Below are 18,388 nucleotides of genomic sequence, written 5' to 3' on the forward strand. Positions count from 1 at the left end.
AGTGGCATGAGTTGGTACAGACGTATCCCCCGCCTCCAAGATGCGGAAAGTGAAGCTTGGTGGAACTGAGACATCCATGGTGGCCACAAGGATAACAAGTGGTCATGTTGAGAATTCCACCCTGCCACTGCTACCGACTGTGTTCTTTCTTCTCTTGGTGTAGTAAATTTAAGTGTCACTTCCTTTTTCTCTAATGGCAAACTTTCTCATGCACTCACTAATCCAAATCCCTTGGCACAGCTTCCTTCCATACCTATCAAGAAGATCCTGCATCCTGATTTCTAGAGGATGTCACAATGGAAAGGAAGTCAATGGTCCTGCCAGGCTAAATCCTGGTCCCTGAGCCCTGGTGACTTGAAAGCCCCCACCAGCCATAAAAGCCATGCACCATACTCCCTCCCCAGCCTATCCCCAACCCAAGCTACAGAGGGAAAGGGCCTCTTACTGATTCATCAAAAAAAATGTGGAAAGGAAAAGCATTGCAGAACGTCTTCTCTTCAATCCAGAGCCGCTTGGGATAAATAGGCACAAAAGTGTCCATGAGATGCCCTGGATGTAGAAAAAGAGAGTCTGTTCACAGGCCACTGGCGCCACCAACCTGGCCCAGAGCAGAGCTTGGGATAGCATCTTAAATGTTTCACAGGCAAAGTGCAGTTCTTGCTTTTCAGCATGGGCTCCCTCAGCATCTCCAGATGGCCACGGCAATTCTTCTTCCAAATTAAAACAAACAGAAAACTTGCTACCAGGTTGAGAAGCCCCCTGCCCCCTGCCAAGTTTCTGCCCGCCGCTGAAGAGTTTCTGGGCCAATTGAGTACGTCTCGCCATGAAAACAGAGTCGGCATTGAAACGGTGACAGCCAGACAATGAGCCAGCAGAGCAGAGTGTGTGCGCCCAGCCCAGCGTCAGGGACATTTGCCATGGAGCTTTTTAGATTGACAGTTTTGGGTGGCACGTGAAAATTTAACCAACAGCCCTATTTGGCAAGGGGTAGAGATTCGAAATGGAGCCTTTTTGATATGAAAATCTCCCAGACAAAGGATGTCAATTGCGTGTTTGACTCACTTGCCATGGCTTGAGGGACTTAATACGCAGCCTTTGAGCCCTGCAGCGCTTCTCCCAGATGCATGTCATCATGACCCTTGGGGACATGATAAGGAGCACTCTAGCTCTCTTCTCCCCATGGTTCGGAGCCTTTATTCTGACTCAGGTGTTAGGTGCTGATCATAAGACCAGCTCAGTGCAACAGGGGCACCTTCACTGTTAGTGTCATTGAGTGGATTCTGACTCCTAGTGACCCTGTGTACAGCAGAGTGGAACCCTTCCCAATCTTTTTGCGCCATGCTCTCACCTTCTGGTGCTATATCAGACAATACTCTGCTGCTATTCATAGGGTTTTCATGGCCAACTTTTTTTGGAAGTGGTTTGCCAGGTCCTTTTTCCTAGTCTGCCTTAGTCTGAAAGCTCCACTGAGACCTGTCCACCATGAGTGACCCTGCTGGTATTTGAAATATCGGTGGCATAGCTTTCGGTATCACAGCCACATGCAGCCACCATAATATGACAACTGACAGTCGTGGGGTGTGATTCCCTGACGGGGAAATGAACCCAGGTCATGGTGGGTGGTGAGAGGGCCGAATGTTAGCCTCTAGACCACCATTAGAGAACCTACTGCCTTCATTTTTCAGGCATCTGAAAATTTCATCTGAAGATGGAGGACTTTTCGTCTGAGGATGGAGGACCTTGTCCAAGGTCACACAGCTCCTCAGGGACAGAGCCAGAAGTCTGCTTTCTTGGCTCTTGGTCCAGTGTCTTTTGCACTACTGGACACTATAGTTATTATCCACATACTTCTAGGCCAGAAATGCATCCCAGTGCAGAAGGCCTGAGGAGCAATGAGGAGCTTCCTTGTCCTTGATAATATATCAGTACTCATCCTCATCCTCATTGTCTTCAACACATCACCAACTCCAGTCCTTTCTCTAGTGGCTCTCCCTGATTACGGGAAAGATTGTGTCTCCATGTCACCCAGCACAAATAGAAGGGGCAAAGGAAGGCGAAATAGAGTCTGACATGTTAAAGTTAAAAACCATGCCTGCCAAACCCAAGCTCTGCAGAAATCAGCGACATCATAATCATAGACGACTTTGCCCATCTGTGTTCACCAAGCAGTCATTCTGCTCTGAAAGCCGAGGTCGGGAGAATAGCCCACTCACCTTTTCCAAACATGACCGTACTTCTCACAACCTCCCAGCAGGATTTCCTCACAGGGCAAAGAGTGACACTCAAATATTTCTCCTTCATCCTAAGGAAAGCTGCCTCCAGGGCCTGAAGATGGCAGGGAAAGAAGCATCCATGTCTGGTCATGTGACTGGAGATGCATAAGCCCCCTTTGCTGTGAGGCCAGAGGAACAGTGAGGGCTTGTGAGGTCAATTCTACCAAGACCTCGTAAGCCCCCAAATTTTTAACTAATTAATCCTCATGTTGTTTCTCTATCAAGGCAGCAAGAACTTTTTACAAAATCTCAAGAGGGGGCTGGCAGGAAAATCACACATGATCATCTCTTCCTGTGGTTGAAGATTCTACAGTGAACAGATCTGAAGTGGACTTTGAATGCTCTAAGATATAAACACTGTGTGCTCCAGGAATCACAGACTTATCTGGATATTTGTACAAGCTATGTGACAGGAGAGCTGTGCGCCTAATATATGTGATACTTAAACAGATAATGCTCCCTCCACGAGTTGTAATTGAGGCAGCCAATCACAGGATCATGAGCTGACTCCAGACCCCTGACTGGCCTCAGCCGCAGAAGTAGGCACTAAGGACTTGAAAGGTCAATTTATTTTAGGAGGATTGCAAAATAAGCCACCAGACCCAAATTTCAGGCCCTTTATATTGATATTTTTATAGGTGAAAATCTTCCAGGCTGAGGTACACTCCAAAAAGCCTCTCAATGTATATACAGCTTACCTTAACCCAGTGGTTATCAACTAGGAGTGATTTTGTCCTGTACCCCCACCCTGGGGACACTTAGCAATACCTGGAGACATTTTTGATGGCCACAATTGGGGCTACTAGCATCTACTGGGTAGAGATCTAGAGGATGATGCTAAACATCCTATAATGCACAGGGCAGCCCATCACAACAAAGAATTATCTGGTCCAAAATGTGAATAGTGTGGAGATTGAGAAACCCTGCCTGACTCCACTGTTAGAAGGTCCAGTTGATTCCCCCACTAGGAAGGATTATGCTTTTTGAAGACATAGCAAACCCAGTACCTCTTGGTCTCTCTGGATGTCCTGACTATCTTGTGACCTGTTTGGCTTTGCCCTTCTCATCTGTCTGGGAGACTTCTGCACAATCAGAAATACAACATGCTCCTTCTTCCCTGTCCTCTCCTCTTCCTTATTAATGTCAAGGATGTCCATGGTCACTTCAAAGTTGAAGAAGTCTTTGGCCACAGCCTCAATGATACCTGCAATAAGCAGAAGGACACCTGGCAGTGAGGGATGGCAGAAGGCAGTTGTGTCAGTAAAAATCATAAAATAATCAAATTATACAACTTCTGATGACTATTCCAGAGTTCACCATGCCCAGGCCTGCATCAAGACAGGCAGCATATGAAACACTAATAAAATTAGAAAATAAAATAACTTACAGGCAGAGATTGAAGTTATACATGGCTGGATACCAAATACATCCCTGCCACTCTAATTTCTAGATCAGCACCTATTCATTTGTTTGTTTATTTCAGGAAGGCATTTAACCCATTAAACACACTCTGGAGATAAGGGAGGCAAAATTCAGTTGTAAAAGCATTAAAATGGTGTTTTATGTTCCTCTGGGAGTCGCCCAGGGTTATAAAATAAAGCATGGGAAAAGCACTAATGAAGAGGTTCATCACAGCACTGTTTATAATAGCAAAAGAGTAGTATCAACTAAAAGTTCAACAACAGGGGACTAGCTAATTACAATATGGAGTATCACTCAGCTATTGAAGATGGTGGTTTTAAAGTCTATGTGAAAACGTGGAAGGATGCTTTTTCTATAATGCTGAATACCAAAAAAAAGTCAATATAAACTAATATATGCAGAATTATCACAACTATGTAAAAATCCACATAATTTTAAATGTTGAAATAAAAATGAAATTATTCCTTCTTTTGGCACTCTGGAAGCTTCTTTTAAAGGTTCAGAACTGTGGGAGTAATGGTCAAGATGGCAAAGAGTCCGACTATAGAAGAGATGGAGCTCTAACTTCCCACCCACAACTGGCAGTTAGCCATCCTGGAGAATTTGTGGAGAAAGCTATCCTTACTGCAGAGGCCTCACAGCTCTGGAACTGGTTAAGCCATCCCCATACCTGGTACAATGTGGCACAGACCACTTCTATCAAAGTAGTAATGGAGAAGCATTTTCCCATCTGCTCCTTTCTCCATAGGAAATGGTGGTCCGTTCATCTCCTAATTAAAAGACACAATATGTTTTTCCCAGTGAATGCAAGTTGCTTAAATTATGTTTTGGAGGCTTTGTGAAACAACAGTACTTATCCGCTACATCACACAGAACTATATCCCAAACGCCGCTCCAATCACAGATAAATAAAATCTCCCATGGTTTCAGCCCCTGACAATAGTAAGGAATTTCATATAGTACCTAACTCCCTAGCCAACTCTATGTGGCAATTATTATCTCCACTTTAAAGAGAACGAAACCGAGGCTCAGGGGATTCAAGACCAGATTAATGGTGGAATGACATTTCGACGCCCAAACGAGCCTTTCCCCCATGCTGTGCTGCTTCTACCACACTCCAAGGGGTGGCGGACTGCTGTGCTCGGCCTGTGACCAAGCGACCACGAGCAACTTCACTCGCAGAAGGATCAGGGGCTCAGAGGAATGTGCAAGTGGATAAGAGTTAATTCCTTCTTCTGTAAGCATAATTCCATCCATGGTATAAAGTTGCACATTTGGAAAATCAAGGATACATCAGAAGAGATCATCTTTCTCCAGGAATAAATGTTGACAATTCAAGTAGGCACCATTTCATGGTAGACGCATGCCAGGAAATAAGGATGAAGACTTTGCCTGGGGGAATCTCTAAGAGAAGGAGTTTTCTCCCCTGCTTGATTCATAGGCAGCTTGGCACCCTGACTTTTGGTCTGAGTGAGGGAAGAGATTAAGGATGTGGGTTCCTTCCCAGATCTGCACTCTCTTCCAAGGGGAGGGAACAGTTGCTAGTTAAAATGAGATTTGTTGGAGTTTTTAAAAAATATTTATTTTATCTTTCCAAAAGCATATACATAGAGAATGCATATGTTTGTATATACGTGTGTTTACATCTTGACTGAATCTACAGAAGATTAGAGGCAGCACATACAAAAAAGCATATGATACAGGAAATTAAAAGTTATTTTAAAAAATTATATCTCAACCCTACATAGCAAAAATAGAATAACAGAGTATAGAAGGGCTAAAATGAACATCCACACACTCCTGCTGCCATCTCCACCCTTACTCCTTGCCCGCAGCCTAGGCCACTTCCAGAGACACTTCTCAAAGCGTGTGCTTTTAATTCTTCTGGTCAGTGTCTCCAACTCTCTAAGTAATATGATTATACTTTTATTTCTTGATGAAAATAGGGCTTTATAAAAGCAGAGAATCAGGGCAAAGGGAAAACAGTGAGCAGCAGAACAGAGCATAGTCTGTGGAGATAGGCAGCCCTGGGGTCGGGTCCTAGCTCAGCCACCACAACCTGGGCCATTTGACTCTTGTGGACCTCAGTTTCTCCATCTGTATAGTGGGAAAAGTAAGAGTAGCTAATCTTAGGGGTGTTAAGAAGATAATTCAATGTTTATAAATTACTTAGCCCAACACCTGCCTCATAATTAGCATCCAATGAAACTTAGCTAAAAACAAACAAGATTAAAGGCACAGCTATAACCAGAAAAGTATGCTTTAAAGCACTGCCAAGCTACTAGAGACAGACATAAAGGAAAAGTCAGCATTATCTTATTTTATTTTTGCCTAAAGAGACAATCTATAATATTTTACCCAGTATAAAGCACTATATAGCTATCGGGTATCACTGCATGTATTTTATTTCAACTTTCATACTATAACATTTATATATTTTATTTATCTCATTATATGCAAAATGTTCTCACTTACCCTGGAGACATTCTATTCTATTGCTTCTCCAGCCTTGGTTTTGGCAGATGAAGGAATGACTATCAGAAGAAGGGTGGCAGGAGTGGGATAAAAACAATGGACTTGGAACTTCAGAAACTCGATTCCTTTCACTCTTCTTCATAAAAGTGACAGTAAGACAGTAAGAGGAATACGTGGAACCTAAAAAATATTCCAGAATATTTTTTGATTTAATGAACAAATGGAAGAACATTAATATCTTCTCTAGAACTGTGTCTTAAATATTAGCCAAATTTTCAGATGAAAGATTTGACTTTAAAATTATTATGGAAAAGTATCGAAGGGGCCTACCTGTATTTCTCAATTCTCCTAATTGTAGTGCTTTAGCTGAGAAATTTGAAAGGGAGTTGCTATATGAATTACTTTTAAAACTAGCCATATTGAACAGAGAGAAAAGGAAGAGAAGGAAGTTATTATTTATGAAATGCCTTTTCTGTACTGATTACAGTGCTAGAGACTTTTATATGTTATTTCTTTTAATCCACACATCACTATGAGGGATGATTTTTTTTCCTATTTATTCCTTTTTGTCTGTGTGTGCGTCCAATGCCTAAAAAAGTGCTTGGCACATAGTGGGTACTCAATACATATTTATTAAATAAATAACTGAAAAAATGGAAGTCCAGAGAGGGTAAATAACTTGTTTGGGATCACACAGCTAAAAAGTCAGAGAGCTGGTAAGACAGCAGGGTAGGCCCACCTGACCCATAACCAGGGCTCTTTCCACTCCCTCTATGCTTGAGTAGTTCACATGATAACAACAGGACAGACCCGCCAACTCATCCTACTTGAAGTCAGTTAGGTTTCCAAGCCTCTTATTCCTTATCTGAAAACTGGAGAAAATCATAGTTTTCTAATTTAACACCTATAAGGGTGCACTATGGTTCATGATGTTCTTTAACACACGTAATTCCATTTTATCTTCATGATAACCCTTCAAAGGTGGTTACGAGCAATAAATATAGAAATGGCAAAAAAAAAGAGCTTAGTGAACTATACATGTCCCTAGAAATAAATAGAAACTGTTTTATTAAAATAATAGATTATTATTATGATACGTGTAAATGTCACTTTGTCTTTTCAATAAAGCGTTCTCTTTTTTAAAAAAGAAAAAGGAGTCTAGGCATTTGAATTCCCAATGATCTCTACAAATAAGAAAACCAAGGAATGAACTCCAGAAGGACATATCCCAATAGGGAAATTAGCTTCTTAACACCTCAGGCAGTCACCCCGTGGGTTAATCAGAATTGGATGGTTTCCGATTCCGGCTCTCGGCCCTGTCAAGTCTTTCCTTCTGATACGTGAATAAATGAATCTCGCTGCAGAAGCTATTTATCAGCTCCATCCAGGCCAGGAAACCTGAGGAGAGATTTTGCAAATCCACTGAAATCTGTTTCCCAGCCTTTGTTCCCATCGTGATCAGTCTTCTAGATTTCATTCCAAACCCACACCAGCCCCTATCAGAATAGGCCGTCCTCCATCACAAAGCCGACCTCTCCAGCTTGTTGTCAGCCAGTTTATAAAAATGGCCAACAGGTATTTATTTTCCATTCCTTTCCCCAGAGAACTCCTCGGCCCACTAACACCATGTACCAAGGATTCCTCAGGCCCTTTGCAACTGCACCCCTCACGGGGGAGGCGGGAGGTAGCCCAGAACGGCTACAGGCATTTGCTTCCACTCGGGTCATCAAGATCAGACTCAGCCTTACCTGATAAGAGAGTGTGAGGTAACTGTGGAGGGCATCCAGGTTTTCAATAAACTCCGTGAGATTTCCTCCCAGTGTCCATAACATCCTGTCATAGCCAGATATCTTAACAGAATTTAAAGAAATATTCTCCAAAGAGTTTCAGAACGGCATCCTTCCACGGACACACCTACGGAATCCAAGAAGACCCCCGAAATGAACGCATCTGCCAAGTGCGTGTTCTCATCTGGGCAGTTTTCGTTTATTTCCAAAGGGTTCACATCCTGCCTGTGTGAGATGTTACCAAACTTCTCTAGGGCTTGACTTTCCTCCTCAGTAAAATGCCAATAAGAATGTCTAAGTCGTGGGGCCGTCGTGAGGAGCCCAGTGCAGGCCTGGCACCTGGTAGGTGCTCATTAAACATGCGTCCCCCCAACCCTACTCCGGTCTTTTCTGAGGCCCCTGTGGCAAAAAGTTTCTCTGCAGTCCACAAGGGGGTGGGAAACTGTCACATCCCCGTGACGTCCAAATCTGGAGCCCAGAACCAGGCTCACTCTGGGTGGGGCAGTTTTGGGCCCTCTGCAATCTCACCTAGCCCCTCTAGACATCTTTAAATACAACGGCCTTTAAGCAGAATAAACAGCTACCTCCAAGAAATAACTAACACTGCAACTAAAAGAACGATATTGACAAACTCATGTTATTCTGATTTATCCAAAAGATGATAGCAAATGCTTGCAATGACTTCCCCTTTCTCTCTCATCCTCTCCACATCCTGGTCTCCCTCTGAGGTGCAGTTTTCACATCGCATCCTCCATCAAGATTTCTCTCAATATCCCAGGTCACACAGAATTCTTTCTTCCTAAGTGTTGCATTTTTCTTTTCTTAACTGTATGATAATTCTGACCTCATGTTTTCTGTGCTAGACATAAAGTAGGTGCTTGATAAAAACCTGGGGTAAATTTGTGACGTTAGTGGGGCTGCTGCCCTGTCTGCACTGTTGGAATAGACAGCGTACCATCATTTGCTTTATGGAGAGACAGCCAGTGTTTTTAAAGAACATTTTAGGGGCTGGCCCAGTGGCGTAGCGGTTAGGTTTGTGTGCTCTGCTTTGGTGGCCCAGGGTTTGTGGGTTCAGATCCTGGGTGTGGACCTATGCATCACTTATCATGCCATGCTGTGGCAGCATCCTATATAAAGTAGAGGAAGATGGGCACGGATGTTAGCCTAGGGCCAGTCTTTGTCAGCAAAAAGAGGAGGATTGGCAACAGAGCTTAGCTCAGGCCTAATCTTCCTCACAAAAAAAAAAAAGAGTATTTTATAGTTCCTGAAACACGCATTAATCAACATTGTTTTACTCAATGCTTGCCAAAACCTTGTAAGATAGATAATCTTATTATCTTGTCATCTTTTTTACAGGTTAGCCCACTGAGGCTGAGAATCATCTTTGTGAATAGACCCAGATCACACAAAGTGGCAGACGCTCTAACTCTAAATTCACTGCTTTTTGCACCATATCCCACAGCTTCTGGAGCTGCAGTCAGAGAAACAAGGATCTATCCCGAGGTGGGGGCTGCTTACGGGTTTTTCATTGTTGACATAGGAGACAGGGCAGCCATGGATGCTGGTGGCCTGGCGCATCCGTGAGAAAACATTCTCTTATTTACTGTGGTGTTGTGACTCATGGCAAGTCCTGGGGGCTGGGAGAAGGTCTGGAATGCCCACCTCTGGGATTCACAATCACCAGAATCCTTGGCTGGATCCTCGGATCCTACAGTGCTCTGGCTGGGACTGGAATTCATAGCAAGGGGCTTTCCAGGTCGCTTGAGCTATCTATGACCCATTCCTAAAGGGGTGGCAGGGGATCCGAGGAGGTCTAGGTACTTTCCAGCCTCTACTTGCTTCCTAAGATGGTCTGAGCAGCAGATTCTCTATAGCACATTGTCCACAGCCAGACTGTTGGGCAGACAGTTGTTCTGTAATTTGAGCAGGAGAGAATCCCCACTGAGTAGGTCTGGCCTTGTCAGAGATGAGTTATACATATGTCCCAAAAATGTATTACCCAGATCTTCTGGATCTAGATGAAGCTTGGAAGGGTATGGTGGGAGGTGGTAACGGCCTGTGTTAATTGTCTCTGTTGAGTTCTCTGCTTGTAGGTCCATCCCTAGCTGGATGCAGGCAAGCTTGTCTATAACAGCAATCAAGAGCCACCTGCTAACCCCCTAGGGAACTGAAATAAATTCCACTGAAGTCCTTTCCAATGCTTATGAGTCCCTGGGAGGAGAACTCCTGAAAAGTACATGAACAGGTGTGGAATTGTTCCTTCCTCTTTCTTCCTTCCACCCCTCCTTTCTCACTAAATCTAGCTTGCTCAAGCTGAGCAAAAACAGCTGTTCTGTGTGTCCCATAGGCTGGAGCTCTGGGCAGGTGCATCCTGTGACCTTCCAGGAAAGCACAGATCCCAGGAGCCCCTCTCTCCCAGGGTACCTTCTAGGGAGGGCTGGGCTGTGTGCAATCCAAGCAAAGTTATAGTCAAGTGACAGTGGCAGCCTTGTGTAGAAAGACTGCCCGCTTGACTTTTCTTTTAAATCTGTAAACCTACAAAAAATCCACGAAGTTGCTCGTTCCAGACCCTGGTTACTTTGTTTCTGGGCACCCAGCTCCGTTAATAGGAAAGGATGGCTGGCTCAGAGACAACGGTTGCTTGAACATGGATCTTGGGTTTGGGTGTGGTGTTTTGCATCTGTGCTGGGTTTGGGGCTTCTTCTAGGATTCTTGGTTGAGAATGCTTGTCTAGCAGACGACAAAAGTCACTTTTTAAAACCAACATCTGTATTGAGTTGATATATAGTTCACCTCAGTGAACTTAACATTCTATGAATTTTCTAAGTCACAGAGAGTCAGGGATATATGGGAAATGGCAAGAAAATGCAAGAGAGAACCAAACAGAAGTGGTGGGGGCCTTAACAGAGCTTTTGATAGTGCAAAGAAGAATCTATAGTATGCTTAGTATTCTTTCATGTAACAGAAATATATATCTATCTGCTTATTTGTGCAAAATTAAACACCAAAAGGATAAACCAGGGACTGTTGAGATTAGTTACCTACAGGCATTGGTGGGAACGAGGTGGAAAGGTTAGAAAAATTGTGGAGTGAGGGAAACTGACCCTGCTCTGAGCATACTTTTTGAACAATTCTGGTTTAGGGAATCGTGTTAATGACTCATATACTTAAAATAAAGAGAATAAATAAGACCAATACGGACAGTGAAAACCCTCAGATGGAATATAAACCGAAACAGATCAACAGAACAGTATTTCAACAGAGCAGTTTTGAATAACCTAATTACCCGGGAAGAAAGTTAACCCAGTAACATTTGAACATAGCATTTCGACAGCTTTGTCCTCAGGCTAAAGACAAAAAGAACTTTAAACAAATATTTAACTGCAGTTAGCAGGCTTCCTTTTCACAGCGGTGTGGGTTAGCAATTCTGAAACGACTTTCTGAACGTTGGAGGATTAAGCATATAAGTAAATATATTGTGCATAATGGGAACCAGATTTCTCTGTGTGAGAATGAAGTTACAGTTATGGAAAGGGGAGGAACAGAATGAAGTCTGTGGCGTAGATTAGGAAATCTACCATAATAAGACCACAAAACCCATCGTGGTTTTAGACAGACAAATGAATGGAGAGAGAGAAAGAGGAATGCGTGCGTGTGTGTGCGCGCGCGCGCGCGAGAGCGCTTGGGGTTCCTTGGGGAAATGGCAGATTCGAAGGCTGGAGCAGGGAAAGGATAAGAGGAGTTTATAACATTGTCATGCCAGAAAGTAAAGAAGTGATCAAAGAACGATAGGGAAGTATCAAAAGGGGCTAGTTTGGAGGGGCTCCCACTGGCTAAATCTTGAAGAATTTGAATATCAAAATAAATAATGAGGGTAAAGGATTTCAACCTATTAAAAAACAAGAATCAAGAGTTCACATAATAGGAGAGTGGGGAAAATTCTTTCTTGTAGTAGAAATCCAACTAATAAATGTATAAGGAATGATATACTTAGAAAAATCACAATTTGGCCACCATCATAGTTGTTGATTCAGGCAAGAATCACCAATGAATTAGGAAAGAATCACTAAAATTAGGGAAGGAGGAGTTTGAGAAGCAACAAGATGTTTACGTAATCTGAAAGTATCTTCTCACAAGATACTAATTACAAAGGGAAAAAGAGTAACTTTACAGTGTAGAAACCTGGCAGATTCCACCTTAACCAAGTGATCAAAGTTAACACTAATAATGGGACAAATCAACATAACATGCCTCCTGATATGATGACCTGGGAAGAACAAAACATCACTTCTATGGTCTTTCTGCCAAGAAAGCATAACCTGAATTGAATCATGAGGAAATACTGGATAATCCTGAATTGAGGGGCATTCTACGAAATGGCTGACCAGAACTTTCCAAAGATATCAATGTTATAAAACGCAAAGAAAGACCCAGAGACTGTTTCAGACTACAAAAGACTGAAGAGTCATGACAACTGACATGACCCAGGATTTTTTTTGTTTTAAAGGAAATCATTGGGACAACTGGAAAAATCTCAATAAAGTCTGAAGATTAGATAATAGCAGTATATCAATGTTCATTTCCTGAGTTTGATAGTTGTATTGTAGTTATGTAAGAGAATTTTTAGGGATAAAGAGACATCATGTCTGCAACATACTAACAATTCAGGAAAAAAATTATAGATATAGATACAGAGAGAAGGATAGAGCCAATATGGTAAAATGTTAACATTTGGGAAATATGGATGAAGAGTATGGGAATTCTTTGTACTATTCTTGCAAAGCTTCTGTGAGTTTGAAGTTATGTAAAAGTAAAAAGGTTTTGCTATTGTCCTGAAAAGACCTTAAGAAATCTAATATAATAAGACCACAAAGACCACATTTATCCATGGCCAGTGAGATACAGCTGGATCCTGGGCCTCTGAAATATTATGAGTTTTGCTGGGTATAATCAGGGCATTATGATTATGTTTTAAAATGTCTTTATCTTGTTAGAGACTCATACTGAAATATTTATGAGTAAAATTAGGGGAAACCAGAGATTTGCTTTAAGACATTCCAGCAAAAACAAAACCAGAAAACGGGTGGAGGGACCGGAGAGATGAAACAAGATTGGCAAAATGTTAATAACTATTGAAGCTGGGTGAAGGATATGTGGGCTTCAGTACACAATTCTCTCTACCTTTGTGTAGGTGTGAAAAAATCTATTTAAAAGTGTCTTTTTTTTTTTTTTTTTTTTAAATAGAAGACTTTGTTGGCAGGAAAATAATAGTCACAAAGTGTCTATGCTTAGTTTTCCAGGAGAGGTGTGGAGGCTTCTAAGAAGCTTTTTGATTGGAATGATGTATAAACTCAAACTTTCTGGCTTAACAAGCTTGGCTCTTTGGCATCACCAGGAAATGTTTGCTTCTTGCTGGGTGACAGCTCAAGGGACTGGAAAGAGCAGAAGTGGGCTGTCCAGGGCAGGGGACAGGATGCCTGCTGAACCCTGAGTGAGGGTGGCCAGCAGAGGGATGATGCAGAGCCACAGCCGCCTATGCTGGGCCTCCTGGTCTGCTCAGGGCTGAACTGCCCCAGACCCCTGCCCACCTCCCATCACCCAGATACAGGGGACAAGAGCTGTTCTTCAAGGTGGCCCCCCTGAGGCACCCAGAAAAGCACGTGTTCTTCCACAACACAGGGAAGTATATGCAGTACATTTTAGAAAGTTTTCCATTGAAAATGGGTAATTTTTTTCAAGGCTTTGGTATCCAAATGAATAAGCTTTGCATATCTGGAAAGAGCCATTCATCTAGAGGGCTTTCCTTCTCAAACCGTATCACTTAAGTCAGGTATGAGATGAAGGATGGCAAACTCCTTTGTGAGTAGGAGAGAGAGGAGTTTAAGAAAAGGAGAGGAACAGCTAACCATGTTGGCACCATCAGTTGCCAGGAGGAAACAGATTCTGAATTGCGAAGGTTGGGTTCCAGTGTAGCAAGAAGTTTCTCGGGGCATAGAGAAAAAGGGGCTGGGAAATTAAGGCAGCTCAGGTGGCAGGTCCTCTGCAGTGAGGAAGACTTTGGAACAGAGAAGTCAGCCCAACCAGGGGTCTACTGGGTGGGGTCAGGGGAGGGGGACGGGACAAGGGGACTGCTTTGTTGAGTACCCACTCCGTGTTAGGGACTTGGCTCTCATTGGATTTCATCTGTAGGACAACCCTCTGAGGTAGGTGCTGTAGGTATCACTGCTGTTTACCAACGGGGAATTTGACTCAGGTTGCATTTTCAGGAGATGATACAGCCAGGGGCTCACCCAGGCCTGTCTAATTCCAAAGCCCTTGCTAGAGCCTCGCACCCACCCAGCCAACTGCTCCTCCAGTCTGCGGGCTTCAGCACCTGCCTCTGAATCAGGACACTTGAGTTCAAGCCTCCATTTTCAGTGGGTCTCATGGCCTGCGTTACTTGACCCACCTCAGCAAGTCATGGTAAAGATCAAATATTATAATGCTTGATTTCAGGACTTTACAACTTTTATGTTGTGACTCTTATTTTTAAAGAGGTGGGTGCAGAGAAGGCTTGTTGGCATTTGCTGAGAGCTAACTGTTGAAAGGCGTTTTACTCTTGGTTTCTTAGCAAGCAAAGTCTAGACGGACACAGCTGTGCCAAATGGCTGTTGTGTGTTGTTTTGAATTTTGTCACTTCAGATCACTAATAACCCACTTACACTCTAAGTAGGCACTTATTCATATACAGAACAATTCCTTATGCAATGCTCAACCCGCCATCTGGTCCCATCCTGAATTATGCTAATTAGAAAGCACAGAGCTATGCAGTGGCAGAGTGGTCTGGAAAAGTCCCAACAATTGCTTAAAGGTAGAGAGATTGCATTCTGGAGCCCACTGGGAAGGCAGAGCACTGACTAGTGGTAACTGAGTGTGCTTTTCTCTTCGTCTAAGGGAGGAGTTTGTCTCAAATGACCAGTGTATTTTGTTACACAGTGAGATGTCCTTCCTGCAGGCTTCCTTCTGGCAGGGCCTCACTCTCTCTGACTCATAGGAGATATATATATGCACAGAGAGAGAGAGAGAGAGAGACCACTCTGCCCATGCTTCCCGGGGCCATCCTGACTCCAAGAAACATGCATGTGTTTAGTTGATTTTGCATCCCAACTTTTTAATTGAAGAATGCACTCACCATACTTCTACACCCTTTCAGGTATAAGCCAAGATGTATTATTGTGATAAACAGCAAGAAGCTAGACAGAAAGAAATCACAGTTATATACTTTGGCTTTTGGTAGAAAGCCCCACATATTGGTCTGTAAACTCGTTGCTGCCTCTAAACATACTGATTGGTTTGGAACTGTGAATGCATTAGGGCAAGTGTGTGATGGCAGCTTTCTGCTACATACAGTTACAAAAATGGCCTGGGTATGATCTGAGACGTACGCAGTACTTCTTTCTGGAGATCTAAAAACTTAGAGGTCCTGTACTAGTTTGCTAGGGCTGCTATAACAAAATATTATAGACTAGTGGCTTAACAACAAAAATTAATTTTCTCACAATTCCGGAGGCTAGAAGTCCAAAATTAAGGTGCCAGCATGGTCAGGTTCTAGCGAGAGCTCTCTTCCTGGCTTCTCACTGTGCCCTCACATGGCTGGGGGAGAGAGAGAGAGAAAGAGAACAAGTGAGCTCCTGGGTGCCTCTTCCTATAAGGGCACTAATCCCATCATAAGGGTTCCACCCTAATGACCTCATCTAAACCTAATTATCTTCCAAAAGCCCCATATCCAAATACCATCACATTGGAGGTTAGGGCTATAAAATATGAATTGGGGGGGCACAAATCAGTCCATAGTAGTTCTTAAGTAAAAAGAGATTTAGAAAATCTTGAAAAAGGTCTGTTAAAGATCCATTCTCTAGAGCATGAGGTAACAAAACTTTTTCTATACAGGGTAGATAGTAAATATTTTCAGTTTTGCAGGTCATATGGTCTCTGTTCCGATTACTCAACTCTGCCGTTATAGCACAAAAGCAGCCATAAACAATATGTAAATGAATGGGCATAGCTGTGTTCCAATAAAACTTTATTTACAAAAATAGGCAGGGGGCCAGATTTGGCCCATGGGCTGTTTGTAGTTTGCCAACTACTGCTCAGAGGGCTCAGAATATTATTTTATACCACAGCCATTTAAGGCGAACAGCAAAGCTTGTCTCTACTTTTAAGAGACAACAGGCAGAGCTACAAAACATAGAAATCCCCCTGACTCCCTTTCAGATTCACCCTTCCGTTCACATTTGCTGAGCACCGGCTATGTGCCATGCATCACCGGCTATGTGCCATGCATGTTGCCAAGTACCTTACATTTGTTATCTGACTTAATCCCCTCCTTCCCATGACCCTTTGAAGTAAGTGTTATTCATTTTTGAGGAGGAGATCAACTCTCCATGAAATTCTATCACTGGCCCAAGGTCACATAGCTGGCATCACAGGAGTGAATCCAACCCCTGGTGCTTATTCTAGAATGAGGGCAAGACGCCCTTTGGCAGAGGGCTTGGAACCAAACAGAGACTGCATGATACCCATGATAGCCTCCTGCTGCTGGGGTCTCTTGAAATAAAATCAAGAAGATTCTGAGGGAGGCCTTTATTCCACCACGCAGTCCAAGCTTGTTTACTCTTTTATTTTCTAAGCTCTGTCAAAACTCCAGCTTTTCAGGTCAAATCTAGTCACCTTTCAGTAGAAAATTCCCAGCCAATGATTTTTATTCTTTCTGTGGAGGCAAAGTACCTGGATGCTCCTCCTACTCAGCTGGAAGAAAGGAGGCAGTTGTAACATGCAGACCTGCCTGTGGGCCAGCAGCCCTCCCTCAGAGTCACAGACCTGGAGAGAACTGTCAACTGGAGTGCGGCACTAGGCCCTGCATATGTGAGGTAGTGCAAACTAGAATAAGGGAGGGGTCTGCCTGTTTGATTTGAAAAGCATATTTAATATCATTATCATATGTTTGACAATACTAAAAAGGAATGTTTAAGATGATAGATCTCTTGGCAGGTGTGTTAAACAAGGAGACTGGGAGGTGTCACTCTGCTGCAGGAGTGCTGCTATGCGTGGAGCAGGAAGGTGGCTGCTTAGGCAGAGCCGAGTCTAGAAGGCAAGTCTCCAGGCTCCCAGCCCCCCGGGGGCAGCACAGTGCTATAAAAAGCACACACCCTGGGGTCAGACTCCTAAAGAGAAATCCCCACTCCCCCTGCTCTTCGATAGCCCAAGCTCCTGGCATCAGCTGTCGGGGAGACAAAGAGGTCTAGGAGGTCCCCAAACAGGCTGGACAGGGTAGGGGTAGGGTTTGCAGGTGCCACTGACACTGCCTAGGTCCTGGCCCACCTTTTTCCTAGAAATTCTCTCTGTGAGCCTCTTTGAAAAGGGAGTGGGTAAGGAGATGCCCAGCTGTGATTGCTGGGAGGCCACCAGAGCCCTGTCTGCTAATCACCCACATCCTCCTTGAAAGGGTCACTGCAAAGGGAGGCTAAGCACTGGCTTCAGAGGGCACCAGGAGATGTTGCTGCTCTTGGAGCCCAAGTTCCAGGACCTGAAGGAGCAAACAAATATTTCTCTCTCTGCGCCTTATTTCCAGTCTAGAAACAACCTTGTCGAGTTCTGTTAGGAGGTATGAGTGGCAAGTGACCAAGGACCAACACACGTCTGGTTGAAAGTTAAGGACCAGTTCGTGCTCCAGATTCCTCCTAACTCCAATCGCCGTCATCCTGCCAGACCTCGTTGGCGCCTCTGGCCCCTGTCTGACTCCACGGCTCCAAGACAGACCAGAGCAGCCAGATAACACAGGGCAGCAGGTGGCCTGGAGTTGGCAGGGACAGCAGTGACTGCCCCTTGCTGGAGAGAATCTGCTCCTCACACACGCTCAGCTCCCTAAGACTCAATGACTTGCCCCTCCAGGCTTTGCAGAGACTTGGGGCTTCTCCCAGATGCAGATGCCCCGAAGGTTTTCTGCATCCAGGAGATGACCAGGAACATGAGAAGAGATGCAGATGTCAAACTGCCATGTGAAAATCAAGGGAAAAGCTTTCTTTTCTATCAGATCCAGGTGCATGGGGTTAAAGCTGGCACATTTTTTTTAAATGAGAGAACTTCTCTGAAATTCAAAGGAAAGGGGAATAAGCTCGATGCCTCACCTGACACAGGCATACTACGCATCACTGCTGCTTCCTGGAGAAGTCAACGGTCCCTACAGGATTACCTTAGCCAGCTACCCAGGTATGTTCCCATGCACACCTGTGGGGCTGGTTATTGCATGCCTGGGGCTGGCTTTAACCTGCAACCACCTCAGGAAGAGCTCCCGAGGACAGCAGCTCAATTGCTGGGCCCTCAGAGACACTGTGAAAACCAGCTGGGAACCACAGCCCGTGCCGCCTGATCCTCTGTGGGCTGCACAGGAAC

The 18,388-nt window shown here is 43.9% G+C and overlaps 1 protein-coding gene across 1 annotated transcript in view; it reads right to left on the reverse strand.

The window, feature by feature from the left end:
• The window catches only part of LOC101405522 (guanylate cyclase soluble subunit beta-2-like), a 70,725-nt gene that overhangs the window by 30,606 nt on the left and 21,731 nt on the right, over positions 1-18,388 (reverse strand). The window contains 6 exon segments of the mRNA XM_087435745.1: positions 446-549; positions 2,214-2,325; positions 3,281-3,477; positions 4,366-4,465; positions 7,919-8,023; positions 8,025-8,069. Coding sequence (XP_087291871.1) covers positions 446-549; positions 2,214-2,325; positions 3,281-3,477; positions 4,366-4,465; positions 7,919-8,023; positions 8,025-8,069 — 663 coding nt within the window.

This window comes from Ceratotherium simum, chromosome 10, assembly GCF_057802395.1.
Source record: "Ceratotherium simum simum isolate JZ-2026a chromosome 10, ASM5780239v1, whole genome shotgun sequence".
NCBI classification, from domain to species: Eukaryota; Metazoa; Chordata; class Mammalia; order Perissodactyla; family Rhinocerotidae; genus Ceratotherium; species Ceratotherium simum.